The sequence below is a fragment of the Apiotrichum porosum genome (genome assembly GCF_003942205.1).
Source record: "Apiotrichum porosum strain DSM 27194 chromosome Unknown scaffold_18, whole genome shotgun sequence".
NCBI lineage: Eukaryota > Fungi > Basidiomycota > Tremellomycetes > Trichosporonales > Trichosporonaceae > Apiotrichum > Apiotrichum porosum.
In genome coordinates, this window is record NW_021167125.1 from 21,603 (window position 1) to 36,521 (window position 14,919).

Sequence of the window (14,919 nt, forward strand, 5' to 3'; positions counted from 1 at the left end):
AGCATGTGCTTCCATGTGCGTATTTCTTTGAATTTTGAGGGCTCATGCGTCCGGCGTCGTGGGGCGTGGCAGCTGTGGGCGGCTGGCCTGTGTTCCCGTTTTCATCATCATATCGTCTGTCGTCTGCTTTATTCCACATATGTGTTGCTGGCCTCGTCGCTCCCGTCAAGGCAGTTCAGACATTTGGGAGGTCGGATATGATCAGCCGTGCGCCCGTGTCCGGTTGCCCCAAGCCCACGCTGTGACGTGTCAACCATCCGTCCCTGTAACTCCCACCTCAACACATTTCGTCACTCTCAACACTCTCTCTCGCGGCACCCATGTTCACCCCAGACGCCTTCCCGCACATTGCCGAGGCCATAGTCGCCCACTCGGGCCAACGCGAGCGCAACACCCTCCGCCTGGTCTGCAAGTTTCTCCGCGACAAGGTGGACGAGTTCCTCGCGTACCACATTGAAGTTGTTGGCAACTACGACGAAGCCACCCTCCATGATCGCGGGGTCCTCATGTACCCGAACGAGATCAGGTCACACTCTAACGGCCGATTTGCAGCCTTCAGCTCATCGGCTAGCAGACGACCGTCTGGGCGTCAAACTGCGCTCCACACCCTTCTCGCACGCGTCCGCGTTGTCGACCTCGACGGACCCATCGACAGCAACTATCTTTCTCGCCTCGTTCCTTACCTTACCAACGTCGAAACGGTTCGGCTCTGCTGGAATTCCCAGCAACCACCGTATGAGCGTCCGAACTTTATCTGCCCATGCCCGATTGCGGCGGAAGAAGTGGTCTCGTTTGTGCCCCCGGACTGCTTGGCAGACTTCACGCCCGCTGCCGCCAATGGCGTCAAACGAATTGCGATCAAGTTGTCACCAGCCTACGCATGCGTTTCAGTCACCGATACGTCTCACCTCACCAACCTGGCAGAAATCATCCTGCATGGTATGAGGCTCCTGTTGTACCCAGGACTCCAGCCGCCTTTTGACCGCCCCTCTCCGACGTGGCGGGTTGACACCCTTCTCAACACCATCTGCCAGCACATCTTCAAAGTCAAATGCACAGTCCTGTTCGACGAGATCGTGGTTCTCAAGCAGAGTGGCAGGTTTGACTACGATGTCATCCCACACGCCATCAACACTCTCAAGATGTGGATGGTTCCAAGAATTCGTCACCAGCACCCCGAAATGAGCAGACAAGACGTTGAGGCCTTGGTGAATCGCCGGCTCAACATCCTTACCACCAAACAGTATCATGCGCAAGTAGGGGATGAGACGTTCTATCGCCACTGTCAACTGTGATCTTATACGCCTCCAATGTGCATGTATACATGTGACCATGTGAGTAGCAGGGATCAATCGTGCCATGGAAGCGTCCCATCACCACTGACGCCACCGACAGATCTGTGGTATGTATGTGCACTTTGTTTGCCACCAGAAGGTTGTCAACACGTCGAAGACATCAGTCGCGCTTCTCCATCACCCATTCCACCCCTCACCCATGTCGGCCCCGGACATCATTGTTGGCGACTTCTACCCCCACATACGGGACGCCATCCTCTCCCACCTATTCAACTGTGACCTCTACAGTCTTCGAGCGACATGTACGGCTCTTCGGGACGCCGTCGACCCTCTCACACTCGACACCCTCGTGATCACGGGTCACCCCTATCATCCGAAGATGCAGGTTTGCTGTCTTCACGGCAGGTCACCGGCGCTGTCTCCCTTCTTCGATCCCTACTTCAAGAACGCCTCAGATGCCACACTCCAGAGGTACCGCATGCTCTTCTCTCGCGTCCGTGAGGTGGAAATTCGGAGCAAGTGCGTCCCGGAAATCGCCAAAACTCTGTTCTCACTCCTGACAAACGTTCACACCGTTCGCCTTGGGAATCCTCGACCGTTCGACTCCGCCTATCATCACACCACGCTGGGCTTTGATGATTTGTTCATGTTCCAATTCCCATTGAGCTATCCCACTGAATGTCCCGTACCTGCACGATCCATCGTACTGTTCATGACGGAGGAGGAGGAATCGCCTAGGGACTACTGGCCTTCATTTTCACCGCCAGTGGCCGATGAAATCGGCAAAGTGGTCCTCCACGTTCGTCTCTCTGTTCGCACACGCCATGCTGTGTCCTCCACATACCAGGAATATGTCCACCTCCCCAAACTTGAACGAGTCGTGCTCGTATTTTACTCCAGCCTCTACCACCATTTCCGCCATTGGTATTTCGTCGACGATGATCCAGATCCGTTTGCTCCAGGGACCACCCTGGGAGTGGTGCTTGGTACGATCCCTCACAACATCCGTCGCGTTCAGTACACTCTTGTGAATGTGGAATCCCTCAAGTTGTTTCGGGCGGGCGAGGGAGTCCCCGCTGAAGACATTGTCCCGGCATTCAAACACGCCATTAACAGCGAAATTCGCCTCGTTCACCCTAGCATGTCTGAAAAGGAGGTGGACGAGATGATGGACAAGATCGAGTTCATGACCAAAGAGGATTACATTGCACGCGAGGGCAGCGACCAGTTATGACAGTGTGTGTTGTATTCCATGCATGCAGGCTAAGTTGTTGCCGAGAGGTCTACACCGTGCGTGTTTGAAGTCTGTGCTTGCGATCTGTTGCCACTCTGCGCCCTGGCCGCTGCCCAAAACCGCCCATGTCCGTCCGCTCGTCGTCGCTTCTTGCTTCTTGCTTCTTGCTTCTTCCCACACTTCCACCGCACCCCCTCAGCCATGTCGCATCCAGTCTTCAATTACTGCTCGTCCTATCCGCATATCGTGGACATGATCCTTAACCACCTGAATGCAAACCGTAAGGCCTTGTTCGCCCTTCGGTTACTTTCCAAGTCTATTCGCGAGGCGGTGGACCACCGTACAGTTATCCGTGTCGTCGTCAAGCACATTCATAAAAGCAAGGAATTTATGTCGAAAGACTCAACATCTGTCGACCTTTCTCCCAAACCCAACTCTGGAAACACTGCAGGTCACAGCAATGGAGGGAGCGAACGGGCGGTCGACAAGGAACCAACACTCATCACTCCCGCTGGTCGTGTCCCGGTGTTCTGCCCAGCATTCTTCAATCCACAGCTTAAGAGTGGAGCAATTACCACAGACCCTCGTTACGTTACGCTCTTCCAGCACGTCCGCCAAGTCGAGTTTGTGGGACCATGTCCTCCCGAATACATGCAGCATCTCTGTCCTCTTCTCACCAACGTCTGGGTCGTTCGTCTGGGCAACAGTCGTTACTTCCGCGCCTTCAGTCCGATGACGGAAATGGTCGACTTGACCAGCCCTGCCGAATGCACGGTCCCCGCACAGACTATTGTGCTCTGCATGAAGCGGGGATCCAACCCCTGGGACACCTGGCCGTCGTTTCCTGCCCCAGTCGCCAACAAGGTCAACAAACTTGTCCTTCACATCCTCCATGAGATCGACACTGGTAACAACAATGTTCGCCCAGCCAAGCCCAAACCCCCCGCCAAGTTGTCGTACAGACACTTTCCCAACCTACAGCACGTCGTCCTTGTGTTCTACCAGGGACGCATTCCGCACTATTCCTTGCTCGGCTACCTCCAAGTCCAACCAAATGATTATTCCATTTCCGGCCCACTGGGTCCCGTCCTGTCGACCATTGCCCACAACGTCTCGCGCGCAAAGTACACCCTCCTCGGGCTTGAGACCCTGCAGATCGAGCACAACAAAACAAGCGTCCCGAGCCATGACATTGTGGAGACAGTGAAGAACATCATCGCTACCGATATTCGCCGCATCCATCCCGACAAGACTGAAGGAGAGGTGGAGGGGTTGATGGGCAAGGTGGAGTTTATGACTCGCAAGGAATATCGTACTCGCGAGGGCGATGACCAGTTCTGAGATTGGAACAATTGTGCCATAGACGGGTGCTGTAGTGCCGTTGTGCCGTAGTGCTGTAGTTTTCTGTAAGCCCGAGACGTGTTAGTAGTCCTTTCAGCGACGGTTCTGGAGCCAACCCATGGGGACCGGGCTGACGGTGTCGTATTTCCGCAATGTGTAAATCCCTATGGCCCATCTTACTTAATCTTCCTGTTATGGGGGTAATTTGTGTAAAGCGACGAAGAAAAATGTTGATAAATAGCCCAAAATCATCAAAGCATGCCTTCTCATTTTCCCTTGCTAACCGCCAAAAGGTATCTAGTTCTTGTCTACGGAGGCTGTGGGGGGTAAGGATGTTTCCCACTCTCATACATTGTACACAATCGTGTGTTCACTGTGTCAGGTACCCGTTTTTGAATCCAAACAACAAACGCACAGCGGCGACTGCTGAAAATGCTCACTTCAGCCACACTCAAGAACTGCCTCGTTATATCAGTCGGTAGATAGTTTGGCTTTTACTCTGCCTCATCGGCCTGAGTGACCAAAACGTCACGGGTTCGAGCCCCGTACGAGGCTACGCTGCAGCACGAACGTGTGCAGTCCCTCCAGTCATTGAAGCTGGCTGTTCTTTTATGTTCTTTCCTGGTGGTGGGACGGTGTGGAGGCCAGTGACGACGCGGGATCTTGTCTTGTGGTCTCTCATCCCCTTTGTTTCCAAGAGCGTGCAGTTGTGTCATGCTGGTGCCAATGCGCACGTCTGGCAGCACGACACGCGCCTACTGCGAGGGTGTCCATACCTGGGGCGCACGAGGGACAGGACAGGAGTTCACAGGTGTTCCTTCGCGGATCCGGGTGGACCCGCCAGGATCCGCCTGGACCCGAGCATGGAGAAAACGCCTTTGGAGAGTTGTTTGTTCCCCAAATTTTGGCTCACGCGGTCAGGTTCCCTTCCTTCTGTACAACAAGAGCGCACCGGCAATGCATAGACGTCTTGCGGCGCTGTTGAAGGGAATGAACGACCGCGGCGATGCGGACAACACACATTCAACAAATCTTCGCTAGTATATCGGTTAGTATAACCGCCTCTCAATAGGGAGTTTCCTAGGAATATCGCGGTAGAGCAGGGTTCAACTCCCTGGCGGAGAATCTTCTTTTTGAATCCTACCTCGACTACGAGGTGGGTGTGGCAAGACAGTGCCCCCAGCAGCTGAACTGACCGATGACTGGTGCTAGCATAGTGTACCTCCTGCAGTTTTTACAATATTGCATCGTATGTACAAAGACACTACCTAATAATGCGGCCTAGTTCGCTCTACTCAACGCTACTCGAAACCAGGCATGACCTGCACCGTTTCCAGCTCCCACTGTCCAGGCTTCAGTCCCGCGCGATACTCCTCTCGAGTAACGTACTCAATCCTGCGCATTGCTTCTTGACCATCTGGAGGAGCAATGTGGAGTTCTCCAGAGGGATGTATGTAAGGGAAAGGGTGGGACGCGAGGTGATTGGCGTTGGCCGAATCAACCAGCCCGGCAGCTCGAGCCTCAAGAGCCTTCTTCACCGGTTGAAGGTCGGAATCATCGGGGATCAAGACTGCCAGATCGACAATCTTGATGTTGGCTCCCCAAAGCAGGCCCGACACCATCGCGCATATGAGGCTTTCGGCCATGTAACCGAAGTCGTCTGATTCACGAGTGTCCTTGCTGGATGGCGGGCAGATCAACACGAGCTCACGACCAGTGGGTCCAACCCAAGTTGGGTCCAGGAAGATGCCTCTCGATGGCAATAAGGAGGTCAGGAACAGTCTTTTCTTGATATCCACTGCCAAGGGGTAGACGATTCGCTTGACCGTGCGTGGGAAATCAACGGGGAACCTTGGAACGTCTTCTAGCGAACAATACTGGCCACCAGGAGGAAATATGATGACTTGGCGAGCAGAATAGCCAGTGAGATCCAGCTTGTCGCGAAAGTCAATTCCGTCTGGCGAGGACCGGAGGCGTATAACCTCGGCGTTGGCAAAGGGGGGTCGTGAGAAGACTGACAGATAATGGTCCACGAATGTCCAACGAATGGAAGATTGGGTGGCTGATGGTGACGGCATTGCGTTCGCGGCGTACCGCTGGGATTTGAGGGGGAACCCGCCAGTCGTCGTACCCGTGGTAGTTTGCCGCTGGTAGATTGATGGGGTGGCGGCCTGCGGTGATCTCCACCTGGACCCTAGGGTTGCGGATGAGAACGCGTAGGGCTTGGCAGGTCCACGAGAGAACGAGCCTTGTTGCGGGGTCCGAGAAGCGGGCGATGGCCTCGACGATGTGGGAACAAATGAGTAGTTGAGGAGCCCGCGGCGGCCGTTGACGCGTCGTGTTTCAACGCAGCCGCTGTCCTCCTCCTGGCTGGCGTGGCGAAGCTGTGCGTCTTGGACGTGTCCGCGCATGTTTGAGGCAAGAGCGTGGTTGGCGTCCACTTGCAAGATGCGGTCCAGGTCGCGCAGAGCGGCGTCATAGCGACCGAGGCCCTCGCGAGCTTGAGCACGGTAGTAGAGTGCCTTGGTTGTTTGGTTGAGAGCGATTGCCGTGGTGGCGTCAAACTCGGCCTCGCGCCAACTGGGTGCGCGTTAGTGCCAAAATAAGATGCACCGGTGGACCTACCTTTTCATCTGGATGTGGGTGATTGACCGGTTGGACCAGGCTCTGTAGTCTTCGGGATGTGCTGAAATGGACGTGGTGTAGAACATAAGGGCGAGGGTGTAGTTGCCTTTCTTGAACGCCGCGTTGCCCTGTGGCGTGAGTGCGGGGGGGGCAAGCAGAGGAAGAGTTACCTTGTCGCGAGCAGTGCTTGCATGGCGATGCTTGTCGCGCATGTTGCCTGATGGAGGCAGGTGTGGTGTGATGGAAGTGAATGGGAAAGTGGGAGAAGGAAGCCAGATGGTTGTTTACCGTGGTTGACGTGTGCGGAGGGATCGGCAGGCGGAACGTTGTACGTTGTGACGCCCCCAAGTCACAGGAATCCGAGTTGGATTCTCTTGCCTACTGAGCTACTGATCTACTGAGCGACCAAGCATGCCTTTGAACATACGGAAGCTTGTTAACTGCTGGAACCTCCTGCGCGTCCATGGCACACCTCTGACGTTGAGTGAGATCCAACCCCATTACCTGCACATTGGCTCAAATCCCTCGACAATCCACGCAGGCATAGCGAGACGGATGTTCCCACCACCTTCCTGTACGTGCGCTCCGAAAAGTACCCGTCTGTCGCCAGCCTGAAATCGCACCCCAACGCGTATAGTGAATTAGTGAATCAGTTCCCAGTACGTATCGCTGGGTGGTTGCATTCTGACACCGCTAGGCGAGTGGGTTTGGGCAGACGCGTTCCTCACGAGCCTACTACAAGGTACATATGGGCGACGCGGCAGGACCAATGCAGCTGGTTCACTGGTGAGTTGGGTGGCTCCTGGATCCTGAAGGACACTGCTTTTTCTGACGCAACCCAGACCAGAACGACCAGTTCAGCAGTGCGATCACCATTCAGCCTCGCCTTACCCCACCCGTCTTCGAGGCAATTTTCGGGAACACTCTGGTCTTGGCTGGACACCGTGGACAGCTCCCATCCCGGCCTTGCGGGCGTCAAATCTCGCGCCGCTACCGTCCTTCACGATAACATTCGCCTCATGAGTCTCGAGGACAAGCCTCTGCCCATGAACAAGGCGTTGGACAGCATAATCGACGATGCAGCCGTCTTCACCGCTATCTCGGGTACCTCGACCCCGGCCATTCCTTCACTGGTTCTCACCAGTGACATACCGGCATACGCGCACCAAGTCACGTCGGCTCCGTACGCCTTTGCAGACGAGTTCACTGGCCCAGGTCCACACGCCCTCCTCTCCGTGCCGGGTCTCTCGGTGTCGACAGCGCCGAGAGTCAGAAATACCCAACCAAATAGTTTGGGGCCGCGTGGACTTGTGGCAATGCTTGAACAATCAGAGGAAGAGCCCTGGAAGCACTTGGTGCTCCTGGCTAGGTATCTCATCCCCGTCAAGCCGGTATTCGTCCGCGGCTACTCTACCCACTTGGTGCGCTACATCCTCGATGGAGCCATGACCGACATGTTCAAGCGTTCCATCAATGACCACGATATGGACCGAATCCTCTCGGGAGCGCTCAAGGGTGAATGGGAGGAGATTGACAATATGATACATAGACGCCCCTTCTACGTCCAACTGCAGCACCAAGATCGGCCGCCCCGTTGCCATTCACGTCAGACCCGAGGACTAGAACTTTTTGGTCCTGGTATCTTGCAACTTGCACCCGGGCATGCTCAAGTACGACACCTGGAAGACCCTTATCACCGTCCCCCTCCTTCAGGCAGTCGAGGACATCAATGTCGCCGTCGAGGCTGTTATCTGTGCTCGTGTCAAGGATCACGGCCCGCCACCCGACCACGACAACTTCCAGTGGATTGTGAGCTGCCGCGACACCGTTGTGAAGCAGCTCGACAGCACTGGCGTATCAGAGGGGCTGGACTCGGCCGTGGACTGGTACAACCGCTTGGTGGTGGCACTCGGAGAGGCACGGGTCCCCTGTGCGCGATGGTCGTAAGTCTACCAACCTTCTTCATATGGCCGACGCTGACTCTAGGACCAGTCGGCCAAGACCTCGGAGATGATGTCCAAGGCGAGGAGCGATGGTAACAAGCTTCTCGTCCTCGGCAAAGGCCTTGCGTACTCGACCGAGCGCGGCAGACAGGCCGATAGCATCCTCGCCTATGTGGCACAAGTCGAGCAAACTGGCATGGCAGCGATCGTCCCCCATTGCAGGCCAATGTTCGATCGCCACTCGCCCCAGCAAGCTCGCCAATGGATCCTGTACAAGCCAGAGGGCTACAACTTTACCCTCGCGGCCCAGGCTAGTAACATCCACGTGACGCGGGGCATGGAATCGGATGAACACCAAGACTACGAACTGCAACGTTTCGGTGTCTCCAACGGGGCGAGAGGGAGCTTGAATGGTGCAACGCCGTGAACAGCACGGGACTCCGCCCGGACACAGGCATCTCTCAGCCAGCGTCGTCGGGCTTCAAATCCCACCAGACCGCGCTCACTTGCCTCCAGTGCGACGGTGCGGCGGTCGCCACCACCGAAAATGGCGAGCAATTTTGCGCTGCCAGTCAGCACCAGAAGCTCCTCAAGTCCGAACTTGTTTGAGTACCGCCTTCTCTACCCCCACCAGGCCTATGAGGCCGCCGTCGAGCATGGCCACCTCAACCCCACCCTTGACTTGGCTGCAAGCCCAGGTGCCCTCCACTGGGTGCCCGCCGTCGACATTCTTGCCGCCATCCCGAACACGTTCTTTCCCGCGGCGTTCGCCAACAAGCTGCAACAGCTGGACACTCTCGCGACCGCGGGCCACATCCTCGTTCTCACCAATGCCAAGTGCCCCACATGGTTGAAGGCCTTTGCCGCTGCGAGCCGCCTTCTGGAACTGGGCGCCTCCACCATCGCCCCGCAGCCAAACGCACGGGACAACACGTCGCTCTTCAAAGGACCAGCCATCAAGGTGATTATTAAACAACTGCTCCCCGGGCCAGAATCTCCCCCTGTTCTCATATCCCTGCCCCAACTGCAGCTTTTTTACCCAAGAGCTCCACATCGTGGGTGCAGCACGCCTGCCCCGGAAACCAGACTGTGGCCAAACCAGCGGTGAAGCCCGAGGGCAAGCCGGCGCACACCTTCCACGACCTGATCCCCGAGGTGCAGCAGCTCGTCGTCCACGCCTACTGCATTGCCAAGCAGTCGGGCACGGCCCAGCTTGGCTTCACGGCACACCAGCTTGCAGACTGTCTGCAGTGGGACATCACATGAGGGGTGGGGGACAATATTCTGACATGCGGGGCGGAGAGGGACAATTCGGATCAAGTATGTACCATGAATCAAGGATGTAACATGGATGGTGCCGGACGCCGAGGGGCCAGTCAAAAGCAGTGAACAACTGAAAGCTGGCCGATGGGCCCTCTACATACGTAACAACTGTTGCAATGGAAATCTCCTTCTGATGGTGGCCCCGCGGCGCACCATGCTCAGCCGGCTGTTCAGACGTGCGAACATTGCGTCTCGTTTGGCTGCGAGGACATGTCGAATGCCTCAACATGGGCCATCGCGGCGCACCACGTAAAGGCAAGGACAAAGTGAGCAAGGGCTGGCATGTGGCGATCGGGCGCGAAAGGTGGGGACAGATCGGCAATGTGGCACCTACCAGGATCCACCTCCCGTTTTCACCTTCCGACACTCGACACCTCCGACAAAACCATCCACAACTCTTTCCACGATGCATGCATCGCTTTCATCCAAGCATGGATCTGTAGCCCCGCATCAGGAGAATAAGCATCAGCGGGCAATGTGGCGGAGTGGTTAACGCGATTGACTAGAAATCAATTTCCTTCGGGAGCATCTGTTCGAATCAGGTCATTGTCGGAGTGAGCGCTTGAGAGAGCGCAAGCATCTGTTTTTGGATGGTTTTGGCCCTGCGGGGGGACGCGGGAGGTGCAGAGGTATGGGTGGGAGGGGGTGGGTTGTTGGAAAGGAAGGACGATGGAGGGTTGTGGTGGTGGGGAAGGGTGGAGTGGGATGGTCTCGTGGTCCTACTTTTTCCGTATTGGTGTCACATACACGACGCATGGGGAGGTTACGCTTCCAATGTGGGCCTTTGAGGGGTGCGACAAGTGGCCCGGTGACCTCACTTGCATGTGGTAGTCTCTCAGGGGACTGCAACCCTTTCCTCTCGCCCCCAAACGAACGTCCCTTCAGGCTCGTCTCCTCGACATCGACGCCTTGTTATATCAGTCGGTAGATAGTTTGACTCTTACACCTGTCTGTAACCATCAAAATGTCATGGGTTCGAGCCCCATACGAGGCTACTGAGCATCAGCACAGCTGAGCGCAAAGCAGGGATCGTGTTCATGAGAGCACCGTGACCTCGCTTAGCGCTGCGGCGTCTCTTCTACCTTTGCTGGGTCACGCCACTTTCCCAAGTGGAGGTGGTTTGGTCAGGGGTTGAGGGGGTTGTCGTTCAGCTGTGGTGATGCTGCTTTTTGTGGTATGGAACGAGGAAGCGGAGATGAGAGCGCAGACGTGAAGGGAGAGGATGGAGATGGGGGACAATGTGATGCGACTCGCGCGGTGGGCCGATTTTCTGCGATCATGAGCTCCTCCCTGAGGTCGATTTGGGATTGAGAGGTACAGGGACAGAGGGCGACAGTGGAGCAGTATGATTATGCCTCGTGTTAGCAGGTAGGCCTCGTCTAGTTGTGGGACCTTGTTCGACCTAGAGTGTGCAGACGAATGGTCTACAGACGAATTGTCCTCTGTATACTCCAAAGTCTCCGGGGCCTTGCTTGACGTCTCCCACACATGATTGAACGTACACCGACAGTGAACGTACCCGGACTTGTCACGTCAAAGAGGGAGGGATTCGAGCACTAGCCAAATGGAAGGGCCAGCATCAGTAATTGGACGAGTGTAGCCAACCGAGGCCGCCTTGGAAATCTGCACAAGTGGACTGGCAAAAAATGGCGCGCAACTGGAAATGGACGTCTCACATGTCTTGAACCCAAAGGTCAACCTTAAGCAAGCAAAACTCTTGACCCCAGAGGACGCAGGCAACCTTCTGCAACTGCACGCTGTTGTCACGCGTGTTGAAAGACATCCCACGTAACACAGAAAACCATACCCGAAAAAAGTCGATGGCCCACCGGAAAAAAAGACCCCCGCCACAATTGCGGCCACAAGTGATCGTCCACCACACCACATCACTTCTCAACGTCGTCCAACACCTCCTCCTACCTCCTCTACCTCCTACATCTCTCCCAACAGGCCCAAAAAGAGGATGTGGACGAGTTAGGAATCGAACCAAAGACCTTGTCAAGTAGATAGATGCTTGTGCTTGCTAATGACACGCTCTACCAACTGAGCTACACGCCCGATGGTGACTGCCTCTTTGGCCCCCTGCTCGCCGCTGGCCGCCCGCTGCGTCGCTCGCTCGAGACGTCCCTGTTCCACCCTTATGCACAACCGACAGGTCCCTGGATCGTTACATGGACTGCATGACAAGGCTTAACTGTACAGGATGGGTGGTTATGCGTAATAGTCTATGGATGGTGTGACGCCCGCCAACATGACACCTTTGCGTCCTCCTCCTCCTCCCGCCTCCCCCCCCTCTTCCCCCTCCCTCCTCCGCGTCTATACTCTGCATCTACGCCCTCGGCGACTCGTAGCTCGCCTTGCTCCTGTTGGGCGCCATGAGCCGCGCCAGCTCGAGCAGCAGCCTGAACTGGTACGACGCCATGTCCTGTTTGCGCCAGTAGTTGTGGCTCCAGTGTTTGCCCGCAATGGCAATCTGGCGCGCGAGGCCGTCGTGTGCCGGCTGCGGCTGGCCATCGGCGCCGGGCTCGTCTGAGCCGCGGAAAAAGGTCATGATGTCGTACATGTCCGTCAAGTCGGCCTTGAGCGGGACATAGTGCACCCACGGCTGGATGCGGTCGCTGTACCATTCGGGGAAGATTGTGGATTTCAGGATGAGCGAGTTGGTGTTCATCAGGCGCTTGAAGCGCGCAGACCAGCCGTTGCCGTCCAGGTCAATCATGTATTTGTACCTGGAGATATTGTTGTCAGCTGGGGCGTGGAGGTCGCACACGATTCAACTCACTTGTTCGCCTGGTTCCAGTCCAGTCTGCCGGCAAAGTGGTACTCGTCCTGGAGCGTCTCGCAGACGTTGGGGTCACACTGGATGGCGTGGTCGACGAACGCAATGTCCATGTACCGCTCGTTGAGCTTGCTGTATTCCTGCTCTACGGGCTCGCCGACGGGCTTGCCAAGTTTGGCCGAACGGAGGACGGGGATGCTGCCGTCCTGGCGCGCGGCGTGCTCCACCAGGTTGATACGCTGGGAGATGTCTGCAGACTCGTCAGCTTTTGCCCACCACCACCACCACGAGGCTCGTACTCACTCCATGGGTTAGCGTCCTTGAACAGGATACCAGTGGTGCGCCCGCGCCACATCATGGCCTCTTCCGTCTTGTCCTCCCACGCCGGGTCGTTGCCGCTGTCGTCTGTCCAGCCCTCAGAGTTGACAGAGAGAATGTCCGAGTGGAACATGGTCTTGGACATGGCCATGGTGGGCAGGAGCTCGTGGGAAATGACGGGGCCCTTGTTGTGGCCTGACAGGTAGCCGATGAGGTGGACGAGGTTTGGGTGCGTGCACGGGTCCATGGTGGCCTGGTGGTCCCAGACAAAGCTCCTCTCGTTGGCTCCCCACAGCTCGTCGAGGTTCTCTGGTCGGTCGGGATAGTTTTTGCGCAGGGGTTTGGACGGGGAGCATCCCGACTCCCATCCACGGCCGCCTGAACGGTCCAGCTCGTGCTCGTCGTCGTTAAAGTCTGGACATTGTCAGTTGCGGCAAAAGTGCACACCAACTCACATTCTCCCTCCTGGGCAGAGTCGACGAGTGCCGACCGGTAGTCGTTTCCAAGGAACTGCCACGGCACGTCGTGACTGTAGAACACTGCCTCGACGTCCTCGAGCTCATGCTGGATCTCGGCAATGAGATCGAGCTGGTCCTTTGCGCGCATATGGCCAATGTTGGATCCCTCCTGGTTCAGCCCCTTCTCCTGGAGCGTGTACGAGCACCCGTCCTCGGCACCGTCGCCCTTGGTGCACTTGATGGTGAACATGCCCGACTTGTCGGACCCCGCCTGGAGGAGCTGTCGGAGCTCGGACGGCCCAATGGCCCAGAACGGCTCGAGGTCCTTGTGCTGTGACAAGCGTCAGCCACCACCATGCCACCATGCCACCATGCTGCCACCACCGCGCCAAGCAACGTGCAACGCACGCGCCGCCATGGAAACGGGATCTGGATCTGTTCCGAACGTCGCGTCGTCGGTCGCGGTCGCGAGCTCGCGAGCAAGCCCCCGAGGCACCGTGCACATGCGTGCGCGCGCCGACGCAGTTGCTATTCCTGACGTCTATCTAGGGCGGACACCCCCCCTAAACTACTCACAATCTGGTCGTACTCGTCTGGCAGGCGCACGTTGTTCTTGCGTGCCCACCGCCACCACCGGTCAAAGCCAGCGGGCGGTGCGCGTCCGTACCGGCGCTGGTACTCGTCGACGGCGTCTTGCAACGTACGGCTGGCGGTCTCGAGCTTGCGTTCCCACTCTGCGCGGCTCCGCTTGATCAAGTCGTACACGGGGTGCTGCCCTTCAGGGTTGGGGATCAACAGCCCGTTCTCGAGGTAGGTGTGCGGCGGCAGCTCGATCTTGACGGGCTTGGTCGTTGCGGCACTCGCGGCGGTGTCGAGCGCGCCGCCGTGGGCAGCCTTCTCCTCCCCAGCAAAGTATATCAAGTCGTTGAGGGCCTCAAAGTTGACCTGCTTGGGCTTGTCGTGGTCGTGCAGAAAGCCGAGGAGCGTGGGGCCTCCCAGCTTTTGGTTGAGCGCCTGACGCGAGCTCTGGAGTGATCCACTTGGTCCTTGGGCGGTGACGAGGTAGAAGAGGAAGAGGCCGATCCCCAGCGTGATGGCCGTGCGTGTTCGCAGGCGACGGTGCGGGAAGGCCAAGGGCGACATGGCCGCGCGAGGGGGGGTAGGAGGTGCGATGGTGGACAGATATGCGCTTGGGCACGGTATAGAGTGTCGGTAGAGTACTGTACAGAGGGGAGACAGAGACAGGTGGGTAGGTGGGTAGAGAATATGGCGACCGCGACTTGGACGTGAGAGAGAGATAAAGTCGAGATGGGGAACACAGAGAGAGTTTGTTGCTCCCCGAAAGTGTTAGCGTCGTCAGTCGACGCTCTGCCTGGCGACCACACCCACACTGTCGCTCTCTCGATCTTTGGCAAAGAACCAGGGACGGACGGCATCTCGATGGCCCAAACTAATCGCGCGAGCGCACGCGCTCACCACATCCACCCCCCCTGCCTGCCTGCGCGTAAATGGCGTCGATGGGCCCGGAAAGCCTGAATTCCGCCATTCGCTCTCGACCTAAAGCCAGGGGACCCTGTGCGGGCCTGCTGCAGCGCCATGCATG

The 14,919-nt window shown here is 57.0% G+C and overlaps 6 protein-coding genes and 5 non-coding genes across 11 annotated transcripts; 8 read left to right on the plus strand and 3 right to left on the minus strand.

The window, feature by feature from the left end:
• Positions 1 to 320: 320 nt before the first annotated feature.
• EHS24_003654 (uncharacterized protein) lies at positions 321 to 1,260 on the plus strand (the record flags this gene model as incomplete). Its single annotated transcript, XM_028619314.1, has 2 exons — positions 321 to 1,144; positions 1,245 to 1,260. 2 exons carry the CDS (start codon positions 321 to 323, stop codon positions 1,258 to 1,260), a joined length of 840 nt encoding a protein of 279 aa, XP_028472183.1.
• Positions 1,261 to 1,494: 234 nt separating this feature from the next.
• On the plus strand, positions 1,495 to 2,529 carry EHS24_003655 (uncharacterized protein; the record flags this gene model as incomplete). Its single annotated transcript, XM_028619315.1, has 2 exons — positions 1,495 to 1,814; positions 2,196 to 2,529. The coding sequence occupies 2 exons, from the start codon at positions 1,495 to 1,497 to the stop codon at positions 2,527 to 2,529; spliced, it is 654 nt and encodes a 217-aa protein (XP_028472184.1).
• Positions 2,530 to 2,730: 201 nt separating this feature from the next.
• EHS24_003656 (uncharacterized protein) lies at positions 2,731 to 3,870 on the plus strand (the record flags this gene model as incomplete). The annotated part of the gene is made up of 1 exon (XM_028619316.1): positions 2,731 to 3,870. The coding sequence occupies one exon, from the start codon at positions 2,731 to 2,733 to the stop codon at positions 3,868 to 3,870; it is 1,140 nt and encodes a 379-aa protein (XP_028472185.1).
• Positions 3,871 to 4,330: 460 nt separating this feature from the next.
• Positions 4,331 to 4,425, plus strand: EHS24_003657. The gene has a single exon. It is a non-coding gene; the product is annotated as a tRNA-Lys (tRNA).
• Positions 4,426 to 4,901: 476 nt separating this feature from the next.
• EHS24_003658 lies at positions 4,902 to 4,995 on the plus strand. Its single transcript has one exon. It is a non-coding gene; the product is annotated as a tRNA-Glu (tRNA).
• Positions 4,996 to 5,171: 176 nt separating this feature from the next.
• On the minus strand, positions 5,172 to 6,707 carry EHS24_003659 (uncharacterized protein; the record flags this gene model as incomplete). The annotated part of the gene is made up of 3 exons (XM_028619317.1): positions 5,172 to 6,450; positions 6,496 to 6,623; positions 6,666 to 6,707. The coding sequence occupies 3 exons, from the start codon at positions 6,705 to 6,707 to the stop codon at positions 5,172 to 5,174; spliced, it is 1,449 nt and encodes a 482-aa protein (XP_028472186.1).
• A 343-nt stretch (positions 6,708 to 7,050) lies between these two features.
• Positions 7,051 to 9,704, plus strand: EHS24_003660 (uncharacterized protein; the record flags this gene model as incomplete). Its single annotated transcript, XM_028619318.1, has 7 exons — positions 7,051 to 7,069; positions 7,193 to 7,281; positions 7,338 to 8,165; positions 8,209 to 8,304; positions 8,482 to 8,763; positions 9,073 to 9,399; positions 9,483 to 9,704. 7 exons carry the CDS (start codon positions 7,051 to 7,053, stop codon positions 9,702 to 9,704), a joined length of 1,863 nt encoding a protein of 620 aa, XP_028472187.1.
• Positions 9,705 to 10,232: 528 nt separating this feature from the next.
• Positions 10,233 to 10,313, plus strand: EHS24_003661. Its single transcript has one exon. It is a non-coding gene; the product is annotated as a tRNA-Ser (tRNA).
• A 354-nt stretch (positions 10,314 to 10,667) lies between these two features.
• EHS24_003662 lies at positions 10,668 to 10,755 on the plus strand. Its single transcript has one exon. It is a non-coding gene; the product is annotated as a tRNA-Lys (tRNA).
• Positions 10,756 to 11,727: 972 nt separating this feature from the next.
• EHS24_003663 lies at positions 11,728 to 11,819 on the minus strand. Its single transcript has one exon. It is a non-coding gene; the product is annotated as a tRNA-Ala (tRNA).
• A 271-nt stretch (positions 11,820 to 12,090) lies between these two features.
• CAP3_1 (Glycosyltransferase 90 protein) lies at positions 12,091 to 14,459 on the minus strand (the record flags this gene model as incomplete). Its single annotated transcript, XM_028619319.1, has 5 exons — positions 12,091 to 12,490; positions 12,544 to 12,790; positions 12,844 to 13,272; positions 13,314 to 13,647; positions 13,893 to 14,459. The coding sequence occupies 5 exons, from the start codon at positions 14,457 to 14,459 to the stop codon at positions 12,091 to 12,093; spliced, it is 1,977 nt and encodes a 658-aa protein (XP_028472188.1).
• Positions 14,460 to 14,919: the final 460 nt, after the last annotated feature.